Source organism: Eulemur rufifrons, chromosome 20, assembly GCF_041146395.1.
Source record: "Eulemur rufifrons isolate Redbay chromosome 20, OSU_ERuf_1, whole genome shotgun sequence".
NCBI lineage: Eukaryota > Metazoa > Chordata > Mammalia > Primates > Lemuridae > Eulemur > Eulemur rufifrons.
In genome coordinates, this window is record NC_091002.1 from 14,663,722 (window position 1) to 14,677,639 (window position 13,918).

At 39.3% G+C, this 13,918-nt stretch overlaps 1 protein-coding gene across 2 annotated transcripts in view; it reads left to right on the forward strand.

Annotated features, from left to right (window-relative positions):
- LOC138400518 (sorting nexin-5) overlaps positions 1 to 13,918 on the forward strand; it is a 28,297-nt gene that overhangs the window by 7,160 nt on the left and 7,219 nt on the right. For both annotated transcript variants that reach the window (XM_069495425.1, XM_069495424.1), the window contains 9 exons: positions 4,637 to 4,741; positions 5,693 to 5,803; positions 6,745 to 6,866; positions 8,745 to 8,868; positions 10,203 to 10,298; positions 11,826 to 11,931; positions 12,019 to 12,094; positions 12,978 to 13,017; positions 13,105 to 13,191. In XM_069495425.1, the coding sequence (XP_069351526.1) occupies positions 4,637 to 4,741; positions 5,693 to 5,803; positions 6,745 to 6,866; positions 8,745 to 8,868; positions 10,203 to 10,298; positions 11,826 to 11,931; positions 12,019 to 12,094; positions 12,978 to 13,017; positions 13,105 to 13,191 (867 nt within the window). The remainder of the gene's footprint in view (positions 1 to 4,636; positions 4,742 to 5,692; positions 5,804 to 6,744; positions 6,867 to 8,744; positions 8,869 to 10,202; positions 10,299 to 11,825; positions 11,932 to 12,018; positions 12,095 to 12,977; positions 13,018 to 13,104; positions 13,192 to 13,918) is intronic.

Consider the following 13,918-nt stretch of genomic DNA (forward strand, 5'->3'; position numbering starts at 1 on the left):
ATGATGTTGCTGCCTGGATGAAAGGAAAGGGAGAACCAATTGGGGGGAGGGTGGTTGAGAGGATATACCTGTAAAAGCAGAGTTAATATATTGCTTATAGTTAGTTCAGCTGTTTTTCATGGACCAGTGCCACAATGAAAAGCTGGGATTGAATACAGATACTGCTTTTGGTTATCTTCAGGATGGAAGAAAACAGTAGCAGTTGAGAGCAGCAGTCCCCAACCTTTTTGGCACCAGGGACTGGTTTCATGGAAGACAGTTTTTCCATGGACTAGGGGTGGGTGTCTCGGGGCAGGTGCAGAGCTCAGGCAGTGATGTGCGGCCCACTTCCTAACAGGCCTCGGGGTTGGGGGCTGCAGATTTAGAGTACCAATACTTGAACCATAAAAGCGGGGTTTGGGGAAGGATGTGGTATTAGAATTTCCTAGAGCACTTCTTCCTGTGAGTTAAAACAGTAACCAGGTAATACATGTAAATATGTATCCTGCAGGTCTTTAATATTTGCAGACATTAATGCAAATCTAGAGTGGTGGTGGAACATTTTTTTATTTCCTTGCTAATGAGTATTTAACCTAGGCAAGGTGTGAATACCTTGCCAGCTGAAATATACTGTTTTGGGTTCCTGTAATCAAAGTGAAAATCTGATCAAGGAGGCAGGGTTCTTGGCTCCATGCTGTGAACAGATCATTCATGGATGATTTGTCATACTGGCCCTCTCCCTGGCAGAGGTCTTCATTCCTTAGGTGGTAGAATGAAGGATAACAAAGCAAAAATCTTTAGTCGGGAGAGTAACAGTTTGAAGGGAAGACACACTGATACAGCTTACTGGCTGAGTACATGTCTTCTGCTTCTGGAATGGAAAGTAGAAAGAAGGTCATTTAAATATATATGAGGCTACTGGGGAGGCTGAAGTAGGAGGATCCCTCGAGGTTGGAAGTTCAAGACCAGCCAATATATCAGGACTCTGTCTCTTAAAAATGTATATGAGTAATCTTTTTTTAATCTGTAGTAGTTTATTTGATGTGTAAATACATATGGAAATATTATAGGGGCAGGGCTAGCATTGTGTATTGCATAAATGTCTTACATCTTATACAAACCTTGAGATAGTTTTGTATTAACTAATTAAATGGATTTAAATTGTTATTCAACTAGCCCCCATTCTGGCAGATCGGAGTAACTGGAATTTTTTTTTTCTGTGTCTTGTCATTTTGGCTACAGAGTCTGCTCTCACCATAACAACTCAACATTAATTACACTTCTGTATGTATTTTCTTGGTTCCCCTTGTGGTTTTCAAATTTCAGACAGTCTTACCTTTTGTGTTGTCTAGTCACTAGGTGCCCTTTGCCATGTGTGAGCCACTAACCCTTTTGAAGAGGGAGCTTTGCTGGTGGTATTAAGTCTTGTGCCAAAGTGAAGCTGATGTGCAGGTGAGAAAATGCATAGGGATCCCGTAACAGTTACTCTCCTTTCAGGGAAGTGCCTTAGTTATTTTGCCAAAAGCATTCAGATTTCTTAAAGCAGTTAAAAATGTGTCTTCCAAATGAAGCAATGCTTATTTACCCGTTATTTCTTCTTAATGCTACGAGAGTAATTGTAATCTTTATTATAAGGATTGATCTGGTGGGAAAGTACTTTGAGAGCTGAACCTCCATCTAAAACTTTGGCTACATGATGCAGTGGTTTCTAGGGAAATCTACAAAAGTCAGTTTTAAAGCTTAAGTCCATTCTGTGGCCCAAGTCAGAGAACTCAGTGCTGACCGTCAGGGCTAAGCAGTACTCTGTGCTTCAAGATTAGGGGATAGAGGTGGGTGAAAGGGGAAGAGTGCCACCCACTCCTGGAGCCTGGGGTTTTATTTAGCAAGTACTATGGCATGGGACTACAGGGTGTTGGTTTTGTTGACAAAGCATAAAAAGGAATGCTGAACTTTTAATCATGCTGGGTGCTTCCGGAGTGAGGACACAAATGCTGACTTAGGAGCTCTAAGCATTTCACAACTTTTAGATGATGTTTGCTTCATCATCTGAAGGGTTACGTGCTACAGGATGAGGCACTTGTGATTGGGGACTGTTGAATTGGTGATGGCCTGGATGCTAAGGGAATTTTGCCAATATTCTCTCAGACAGTTCTTTAAGGCCCAAATACAGACTGTTGTGTGTTACCTGCTTTTTGGTGGTTAAGACTATCGTGTCAAGTGGTTGGATTTTTGTTTGGATCCCTTTGTAGGGTGAAATGTCCAGGCAAAAATGGCTGCTGGAGAAGCTGGGATGCTTGATATTCTGCTATAGAAGTAGTCTTTCAAAACCTCGTTGTTTTCTTTATTCCTTTGTGTCTTCATCACTCTCTTATACCAAAAAAATATTGCTATGCTGACCAGAAAGGAAGACATAGTCTTGCGTATTACATCTGCATGATTGAGAATATGGGAAAAGAGACAAAACCAGAAGATAATTATTCAGTGGAATGAAAAGCGGCTAAAGCAGCTGGTAGTGTCCATTGTAGCTTGAACTGTGGTTCTTACATGAACACCGTTTACTTGATTACATCCCCCTTGGGTCCTCCCACCCTAATTCCAAAGGTAGCCCATGTGGAATTTTCAGGCTCACTGAGTTTGCTCAGCTTGCAGTGAACTAAAGTGAAATTGTCAGCACATTAAGTTGAGAAGTACTAGAAACTGGGGTTTCTGACTTCAGGAAATGGAATCTAAGGAATCATGAAGTATGCCTTAGACTCATCCTATGAGTTGCCCCATCTCTTACCGATGTCCACTGTCAACTAACACCTGATCCTCTTTATTCTTGTACTTGATTTGTCTGACCCTGGCAGACAAGCGTAAGATTGGTAGAATGGTCAGTGTTTCTCGCCAATCACATTTCAGTTTGTGTCTTGAGATATTTTTGAAGGCTATATTTGCCCAGTGGTAACTTATCAGAAGGAGGAAGCTTTTATCAAGAAATATGCTAGAGCTACAGTTACAGTTAAAGTATCCCTGACCTCGAAGCTTTATCTTTGTTTGCAGAGATCTCATAAATGAACATGTGAAAATTAAGCCAAACAAGCAGATATTTCATAGCAGTCATCAAGAATTCATTTGGAAGGCAAAGTACTTAGTTGAGATGTCAAGACTGTTGTTAAGCATAATGTAATCCTACTAATAGCTGATGTTTTTAATAAAATGAAGTTCTGGTGACAATTTGAAGCTTATTTCTTGGAAGAAAGCCATTGTTATAGGGCTGCTTCTGGTTCTCACAATTAAAAATTATTTTTTTAGTGGTAGTGCTTACAGAAAAAGGGAAGTACTTAATTAAAAACTTGTAAGATACAATGGGGGAGAGAAGTAATCCATGCATTTTTAATGAATACATTTAGTCTTTTTATAGCTGACTGGGCTGGTTTTCAAGTTTTAGAGGTTAAATTCACTTCTTAAACTTTATTTTGAAAAAAATAATGCACAGGGAAATTAAAAAAAAATTTTTTTTTTTTAGAGACAGGGTCTTGCTCTGGCCCAGGGTGGAGTGCAGTGGCATGATCATAGCTCACTTGTAACCTCGACTTCCTGGCCTCAAACATTTTCCTGCCTCAGCCATGCAAAATGCGAGAATTACAGGCGTGAGCAACTGTGCCCAGCCTAGAAATTTAAAGGAAAATACTTCATCCTCTTAACTCCAGTCTTCACTTGAAATTTTCCCTGTGTTGAGTAATCTAGAGTTTATGACAACTTTACTTTAGTAGTGGTTACGGTAACAGGAGGAATGGAGAAACTACATGCCTCCTTCATGAGTCCCTCATGCCTCTTTTGTTGTTAGGCTTTAAGAATTAAGGACTTTACCTTGTTTTAAATTGAGTAGGAAAACCATTTTAACCACTTTTCCCTAATAGCCCAGTTCTTATTAGTGCTTTCACTTTGTTCTTTCTGTATTCTTTAAAAAGTTTATTTTTTGTTTTGTTTTTGGGTTTTTTGGACTGGCAAAAAATGGAGTTGGATACCTTTCCCTCTGAATTTCCAGCTCACAAAATCGGTTAATTTTCTTTCCAGGGCTGAGCTCACATTTGTCGCCCATATGTAACCATAGTGGGATTAAGGCCATGTTTAGTTTTTGTAACTCCCCCATCCCATCTAGATTTCTTAGCTCTTTGAAACAGTACCTGAACATAAATAGGTCCACTCTTATTTTTCCACCCAGGATCCTACATTACATGATTGTTCTCTGTGCCACCTCCCCAGGTTTTCTTTTCAGATATTTGTGTGGTCTGGTTAATGCCTTTTAAATGTTCTTTGTATTTTGGCATTTTTGTTAGAAATTCCTGGATTTTATTCTGTCTAGTTTAAGCCTTAGTATTTGGCGAAATCTGTGTTTCATGTAGACATAAAATATGCAATGTACATGGCATTAGATTTAGAACAGTTGCTTTGTTCAGATTATAGGCATACTTTGGATACACCTATGCATTTGAAGAGCAGTTTTCTCTCAATTTCAGATAAACTAAGAGATGTCTCATGACTTTGTTCTGTATGTAAACTTTATCTGTAGACTTTATATATAAACTTGTTTTCAGTAACTACCTCCCATTTTTGGAAGGATAATTTTTAGGGCCAAGTGAATTTGAGACTAATACTCAAAAATGTATTTCAGCTGAGATCTGTGTCCGTGGACCTGAATGTTGATCCCTCGCTTCAGATCGACATACCTGATGCTCTCAGCGAGAGAGATAAGGTTAAATTTACAGTGCACACCAAGGTAAGTGACAGAATGACTTTGCAATACAAACAGCGCTAGGTTGTATTAGCCTTGTTACTTACAGTGGATGAGAGAAGGGATTCCCTGAACTGAAATGGTTGCTATTTATTTATAATGTAGCACTGTTGCTAACTGGGGAACCTCCTTTATCAATCTTACTTGTATAAGATAAGGGTTTCAGCATTTCTACTGTGGTAGAGCCCTAGGGCTGCAGGTATTACAGATCTTAGTGTGTCTTGTACTCTGTTCCATGGGAAAGCGTACCAGGAAAGGTGATGCAGCAGGTGGACCATCTACCTAGGCAGCTCACATCTTCCACCTTTGTTTTTAATTTGCATCCAAGGGAAATATCTGTCTGTGGCCTGTTTTTCATATTTACTAAGTTGCGAATGACCTCTCACACGATTTTTTCCTTAATGCCTTGCTGGCTTGGTTAGCGTACCTCAGTTATTCAGGAGACTGTGTAAAGACTGCCCACATGATTCTCTGCCTGGGTTAACCTGATCAAAGAAGGTGAAATAAGCATTCACTGGAATAAAAGGGAAGGCAAGGACAATTTCCAGAGCAGTAGTAAACTGTAGCTAAGATTTTTTTAAGACAGTAATATACTTTTCTTTTTTGTCATAACTGGGGTAAGTTCAGACTTTTTCAAAAATAGAATTTGGGTTAACTTCCTGGAACTTAACTTTTTCTAGTAGACTCTTGCCTCTTTGGATGTTCATTGCAAGCTTCAGAAAGGTGAAGCTTTGTGAAAAGAATTCCTTAGAGACTAGGTTGAATCTTAGTTGAGACTTTAATAGTGGTGGGGGAAGATCATGTATTGCATTGTTCTTTGTTAGATCTTATCGTGATGTTGTATTGAGAATTTTTCCATTGTTCAGTCTAGGAAACTCGAGCCACCTAATCTAAAAGTAATGGTTACCAGTTAATTTCTCCCTCCTTTCTTTGCAGACCACACTGCCCACGTTTCAGAGCCCAGAGTTTTCTGTTACAAGGCAACATGAGGACTTTGTGTGGCTACATGATACTCTGATTGAAACAACAGACTATGCTGGGCTTATTGTGAGTACACTTTAGAAAATCAAATAATTACACTAGTTTTCTTCTACCTGCTATGCATTTGTTTAAAGAGACTTTTACCCACACCATAATGGATTGTGAAAAGTCTGATTTCATCTGCCTACTAGGGTATTTACTAATTCAGTTACTGATAAAGTCTAAAATATGTGAAGAATAGATCATAGCTATGAGTTGAAGCATACAGGCTTACGCTCTATACGTTGTAAGAGGGTAAACAGTTTAATGATTTAAATTATGCCTACCTTTAGGTTTGGTTTTTTTCTCTGGTGTTTTCTTCTCAGTGCAGTGGAATTGATTTCCAGGAAACCTCAGTATTGGTGGTAGCATTTGAAGAGATTTCTCAAAAGTGCTCAAAGAGTGAGGAGGCAGTTTTCAGTTAATTCTTGGCTGCAGGAACTGAGACTTGGGAGATTGAAGTATGTCTTTATTGTCCTGCCAGGTATACTGAGGAATCTCCAAATGGTGATTGCTTAATAATTCAACAAAATTAGTACTGAAGCTTGTGTTTAGGAATGTTCTGTTCATTCATAATTAAAATCTTGATTATCCTTTGGAATTAGAGGAAATTCCTTTTGAAGCCTGGAGACCTTATAATCTTGATGGTTAATCATTGGTTTTTTAGCATTGATGGTACTAGTTTTAAGCCAATATTGAAGCAGTATAGATGCTGTTATGATCTACCACTTGTCTGCAACAGCTAAAGTGAGCAAATGATGGCAGTCAAAATGAGTGCCCAACTGTGAGGAGGACGCTTCTTTTAAATGGCTAGAAGGAATAAGGTTAAGAGAAAAACAGGAGTATTTAGATAGCTGCACTTGCGTAGCTGCCTCCTGTGCACCAAAACTGACAGGAGTTGCATGTGGCACAAAGTAGAACATCGCTGCTGGGCTGGGAGACTCATGAGTTACCTGCCCCTGCTACAGATTCCACCTGCTCCTACAAAGCCCGACTTTGACGGCCCTCGAGAGAAGATGCAGAAATTGGGAGAGGGTGAAGGGTCTATGACCAAAGAAGAATTTGCCAAGATGAAACAGGAACTGGAAGCGTAAGTGGATTTTCTTGATAGGCTTTATCTTTTCATTTTTTTTTTTTTATTCTTTTCTTCTCTTCTTTTCTTTTCTTTTCTTTTCGACAGAGTCTCACTCTGTTGCCCGGGCTAGAGTGCCGTGGCGTCAGCCTAGCTCACAGCAACCTCAAACTCCTGGGCTCAATCAATCCTTCTGCCTCAGCCTCCCCAGTAGCTGGGACTACAGGCATGTGCCACCATGCTCGGCTAATTTTTTCTATATATATTTTTAGTTGTGCATATAATTTCTTTCTATTTTTAGTAGAGACGGGGATCTCGCTCTTGCTCAGGCTAGTCTTGAACTCCTGAGCTCAAACAATCCACCCGCCTTGGCCTCCCAGAGTGCTAGGATTACAGGCGTGAGCCACTGCGCCTGGCCTTTTAGTTATTTTTTGAGGTGTGATTTTGCTATGTTGCTGAGGCTGGTCTTGAACTTCTGGACTCAAGTGATCCTCCCACCTCAGCCTCCTGAGTAGCTGGGATCACAGGGCTATGTGTGCCACTGTGCCCAGCCAGCCTTGTCTTTTGAGAAGTAGAATAATGGTGCTGTTTACAGAAATAAGTAGAAGAACCTAATTAAAAGTATAGCTGTTAATTAGTTGCCTAGTGTGTTTTATAAAACTACATTTTGCAGAGTGTGGGTGGGACATTATCTTTGTCTTTGTACATTGAGTTCAGAGGCCACTGACACTACTAGATAGACTTTTTTTTCCCCCATAAAAAACTAGTCTAGTCCATACTTGCTAGGGAATGCTGGTCTGGCATAGTGAAGAAATAAACCTTTGTGTCTTTAGAAATTACTTTTTAAGCTGCTCATGATATACAGAGTTTTCTTCTGAAGTTTGGTTACTAGAATAGGAGAAACTAGATTGTAGTGAGTGCTGTTATAAAGCAGCATTCTGAATAACCACATCGATGACTTGAAAGAGGAAGTCCTGCCAGCCTGAGCGAGAGTGAAACCTCATCTCTACAGAAAATAGAAAAATTAGCTGGGCCTGGTGGTGGTGCACACCTGTACTCCCAGCTACTTGGGAGGCTGAGGCAGGAGGATCACTTGAGCCCAGGAGTTTGAGGCTGCAGTGAGCTATGATGACACCACTGCACTCTAGCCTGGGTGACAGAGGGGGGAGGCACTGTCTCAAAAAAGTCCAGCTCTATAGGCAACATATTAAAATCTGGTTGTAATTTAATTATTTCAAACAAAATTGGATTTTTGAAAAGTTTTTTGTTAAACCGTCCTTGCACTTTCTTTTCTTGGCTCAAAAACACTCGCCCCTCCCGTCTTCCATCATCCGCTGAAAGTCCATATTATCTAGGGCGGTGCTCACACTCCAAGTATTGAGTCATTTAGCACACACCTGAGTGTCTGTCATAACCAGTTCTAGGGGTAAAGCACTGAACACAACACACCCATGTTTCTACAACTGGGAGGTTTAAAGTGATCTTTAATGTCTAGATTGAGATAAAGCTGCTTTATAATTTCTGCTAATTCCAAGCCTTGTTACACTCACACTGCGTACAGGGTGGCAGAATTAAAGGGATTTCATCACTCTATAGAAACGAATGTTCTGTGGCTGCTAAATAATAGCAGTAATTGCATGTAGTTTTAGGGGTTCTCAAACTGGATCCATTAAATCTAGCTGTACCATCACTTTTCCTCCATCGATTCATTCCACAGATTCCAAAATGGCAACTGCCTTATTACCTAACTAGGTACCAGGTTATACCAAAATACTCTTACGGTCCAGTTGTGTGTTTCATGTAGTAGTGGCACCAGCAGAACTGTAGGGTTACCGAGAGCGGTATTGGTCAGGTATTGAGCCATGCCATCTAAATGCTGTGTGTGTCTCTTTTCAGTGAATATCTTGCTGTCTTTAAGAAGACCGTATCCTCCCACGAAGTCTTTCTTCAGCGGCTTTCTTCTCACCCTGTTCTCAGTAAAGATCGCAACTTTCACGTTTTCCTAGAATATGATCAGGATGTAAGGCATTTTAATTTCATTTCCATGATACAGCTAAAAATGTTTTAAGACTCTACTTTAACAACATACTTTATGCTTTCTGAAAAATAGACTGTAAGTTCTGAATTTCCTAGACAGTGAAACCTCTTTAGATGCTCTTCCCCCTGCCAATAGATTCATTGTGTGTCATTTTTGTAAAACTCTGCTTAAAGAAAATTTGGACTTTTTTACCCTTCCAAAGATTAATTTTCTCCCTCAGTTCTATTTGGGATTGTTAGAATGAACTTAAATTGATCTTTTCTTTATTTTTTTTTAACGGAGAGGGTATTGCTCTGTCGTCCAGGCTAGAGTGCAGTGGTGTAATCAGCGCACTGCAGCCTCAAAATCTGGGCTCAAGCGGTCCTCCCAAGTAGCTGGGATTACAGAGGTGTGCCAACGGTGCCTAACTAATTTATTTATTATTTATTTTGAGACAGAGTCTCACTCTGTTGCCCGGGCTAGAGAGCCATGGCATCAGCCTAGCTCACAACAACCTCAAACTCCTGGGTTCAAGCGATCCGCCTGCCTCAGCCTCCCGAGTAACTGGGACTACACGCATGTACCACCATGCCCAGCTAATTTTTCTATATATTTTTTTAGTTGGTCAGATACTTTCTTTCTATTTTTTTTAGTAGAGACGGGGTCTCGCTCTTGCTCAGGCTGGTCTCAAACTCCTGAGCTCAAACAATCCACCTGCCTTGGCCTCCCAGAGTGCTAGGATTACAGGCGTGAGCCACTGCGCCCGGCCTAATTTTTAAATATTTTGTAGAGACAGGTTCACGATCTGTTGCCCAGGCTGGTCTTGACCTCCTGGCTTCAAGTGATTCTCCTGCCTAAGCCTTCTTAATTGCTGGGATTACAGATGTGAGCCACGGCAGGTAGCTGTTTTCTTCCTGGCTACTCTTTTTGTAGAAAGCAGACTTACATGTTAGTTTTGTTTGTTTGTTTTTCTTGCTACTTAATATATGTGAGAAAAGCTCCAACTTAGAAATTTCTTCAGTGTCTTCTGTCTGGTGAAGCTTAACGAACAGTGTGGATAGAACAGAACAATAATTCTACCAAGGATTTAAAAGCCACTAAGACTTAGTGCCTAGGCAGTTTTTCAAAATATCTCTTAAGTCAGCCTTTTAGAATGAGGTGGCCTGTGTTTAGGCGGTTTTTCCATGTGCTATGTGTTTTAGACTTGGTGGTTAAGAGAGAATTAAAGGTATCTTATGCGTGTAATAAAAAGGATTACTTGGAATGTTACTCATAATTTCTTTAAGAAAACCTAGAAAAATATGACAAAATGTTCTTTTGGAATTTTCTTCCTTTAGCTCAGTGTTAGACGGAAAAATACCAAAGAGATGTTTGGTGGTTTTTTTAAAAGTGTAGTGAAAAGTGCTGATGAAGTCCTTTTTTCTGGAGTTAAGGTAAGTGGCTTTTGGCTATTTGAGAAAATTCTTGTTTTAGAGGAATAAGTGACCTTTTATGTCGCTGGGAGAGATTATTTGTGATACAAATGGTTAACTTCTAAGAAGTGTAAGTTTTCTTCAAATTTTGGTCGTTTTTATCTACTTACTCAGTTTTCACAAAGCACCTTCCTTGTTCATGATCCCTGGAGAGGTGGCAGGAACCTTTCCACACTTGAATCTTCATTTTTCTGTAAGGAGAGAGGTTACTCAATTAATTTTAAAAAGAAAATAAGCTGTGAGACTGTTCTATGCCATTCTCCAGAATTACACTGTTCACTGTGGTGGCCACCAGCCAGAGGTGGCAAGTGAATGCTTGGCCTATAGCTTAGCTGGCTCAATGAAGGAACTGAATTTTAAGTTTTTTTTACATACTGGATTTTAAGGACTTAATACAAAGAAAAGAACATTAAATGAATGTAGACTTTTTTTGTGTTGAGATGATTATATTTTATGTATACTGTGGTGTTATTAAAATTAATTTTACCTGTTTCTTTTCACCTCATAGTGAGGCTGAGGCTACCAGAAAATTTTTAAATGGTACATGTGGCTCATACATTTCTATTGAATAGTGCTGTTCTACTAATAGAAAATAAAAGTTAATATGCAGGTCTCTCGTTACTCACATAGGTGTGATCTATTTCTTCACTCCTTAGGTCTTCCCTTTCCTTTTTAACTAAGTTAGCTTTATATTATAGTTAATACCTGGTGTCTGGCTTTGCAAGTTCAGGACTTGAGTAGAGAGTCCAGAATCCAGGTGCTAAGTAGAGAGGACATTGTCAGAAATTTGGAAACTTCTTGAACTATCCTTGGCCCAGTTTAAGATATTTGGGACTGTCCTCTATCTATGTATTATGCAGTGGCCCCTAACCTTTTTGGCACCGGGGACCATTTTCATGGAAGACAATTTATCCCTGGACCAGGGAGCCAGGGGGAGGGTGGTTTCAGGATGATTCGAGCACATTACATTTATTGTGCACTTTGTTTCTATTATTATTACATTGTAATGTGTAATGAAATAATTATACAACTCACCATAGGTTGAGGACCTCTACATTTTAGGATGTTTGGCATCTCTGGCCAGTGCCTGTCAGATGTCAATGTTGCCTCCCAGTCTGAAACCAACCAAATTGGTGGGGGAGGGGGGACAGCCACACATAGATGCAGGTATCCAAGGCTAGATGGTAGTGTCCCACTTAGAACCACTGCACCAGCAGTAGAAATTACTGGGTCTTAGGGTCCCAGGGTTTTACTGGCGATTGCCAAATTGTTCTTCAAAATGGTTCCCTCTGTTGACAGTTCCTGCCAGCCCTTGGTTTTTACCAGTCTTGGTTATGAAATAGTGTGTTATAAATTTGTGTAATTCCCTGTTCTATAAAGGTTAAACTTTTTATTCATGAGTTTGTCAGAATATTTCTTCTCATACAAAGTATGTATTCACATTCTTGAATTGTCTAGTTCTTAAAATTTCTTTTTTCCTCCTTTTAGGAGGTAGATGACTTCTTTGAGCAAGAGAAGAACTTCCTTATTAATTATTACAATAGGATCAAGGATTCCTGTGCGAAAGCTGACAAAATGACCAGATCTCATAAAAGCAAGTACCATTCATTCCCTAGCCACTTAGAGCTTTGCTAATGGCCTGGCTTTGTTCCTCTAAAAAGGGCTATCCTTGTTTCTGCAGACGTTGCTGATGACTATATCCATACTGCAGCCTGCTTGCATAGCCTGGCTTTGGAAGAGCCCACGGTCATCAAAAAGTAAGTTTTTGTTGGAAACGCATTTGCCATTACTTAATTGAAGACTGCTGAGTGGTATACTTATAAGAATAATAAGTAATGGCTACATAGTTTCAGTTCTACCTTAGAGATGAGATACAAGCTCATTAAGGAAAGTCTTCAGCTCTCAAGTCTTACATCCTCTGTACTTAAGACACTTCTAAGACAGTAGGGGACTCAGAAAGCTCTTCTGTAGATGAACAAATGTGGTAGCTGTTGCCAAAGCCTTTATTTAAATGTCTCAGTTTTAATTTTGGACTTGTCTTTGAGAGAAATTTACCTTTTATCTTTTGGTACTTGGTGCTTGTCATTTTGCCTCTTAGTGCCCTGGACTTTATTGGTTTGGTTGTGGTGGTCGTGAAAATACTATAATCACCCCAGTCTGATCTTGCACTTATTTTTATATATGGTTTTCACAGTTTCTCCCTCCTGGGCATTTCTGGTGTTTTTTGCTTAACACCTAGGCTTGAAATAACAGGTGGTATTATTTCTGGTTTGAAATTGAAAGTCAAGTTAACAGCAGAAGACAAATGAAGTAGTAGCATATTTTATAGCTGTGATGGTCACAGTGGTAGCTCACTAGAACCTGACCTTGATTAATACAGCATTGGTGTCTGATAAGAATTATCCTGGTCTCATGGCAGGATGACTGAAAGGCCACCAAGAGAGGTGCCACTGAGTGGCACTGTAAGCATGTGCGGTTTGTAGCCATTCTGTACTGTTCTAGGCCAATTGGAATGAAAGCATTACTTTAGATTGCTAAAGGCTAGGAGTTTATTCATTCATGTCTTGGAGTATTGATCAATAAGATCATATTTCATAGCTTATTTAAGACTTTAAACCAAAATTATGTGTATGTTTTCAGGTACCTATTGAAGGTTGCTGAGCTATTTGAAAAACTTAGGGTAAGGATTTTTGTGTCAGTCTTTATAATACATATTTTATAATCTGTAGATTTCTGCCTTGATGGTGACCTTTACTTTTTTAAATAGAAAGTAGAGGGTCGAGTCTCATCAGATGAAGATTTAAAGCTGACAGAGCTGCTCCGATACTACATGCTCAATATAGAGGCTGCTAAGGTAAGACAAGAAGTTATTTTATTCATTGGAACAGTACAAGACCTTGCCATGAACAGAGAAGTTTCATGTTAGGAGATGTATTCTCTTTGTTTAAAGGGGAAGTTACTTTATCCTCAGGAGGAAGATAGGAATTTGTCAGGTGTGTTTGTGTAAATGATAGGCCTTTCCGTGGCATTGTGTCTTTAAAGCTTATATTGTTGGCAGCACTATAGGGGTCATATGGAGTAATAGTTTTTGGCATTATAAGTTACTGGGTGTGGATGTAACATGCTGAAAGGGCTATTTCTGAGGCAGAAAAGGTTGGAGGGAGTTGTGAGTTTTTATGGAATTGTAGCTGTCTCTGTAGACTTTGAGCCATAAAGCGTTACTTATGAAAAACAAGACTAAGCAGTAAACAGAATATTGTTTGGAAATTAAACATGCATTCTTAACTGTCTGAATAGCCCCAAACAAAAATGTTTAAATTAATTTTACATGAAATGTGTTAAATCAGGCAACATAAAATTAGGTAGGTAGGGTTCTATACCTTCTAAGGTTATATATAACAAGGGGAAATGTCATCAGAAAGTAAAAATACATTTTTCCCAAATAGTGTACTTTTATTTTTGGTTAATTTGCCTTTTAACATGTTTTCTTAGTCTTATATTTGGACATCTTTTATGCATTTTAGACGTATAGTTTATTTTCCTCTTTCATGGAATTAAGAGCTCACTTTAAATTTTTTGAG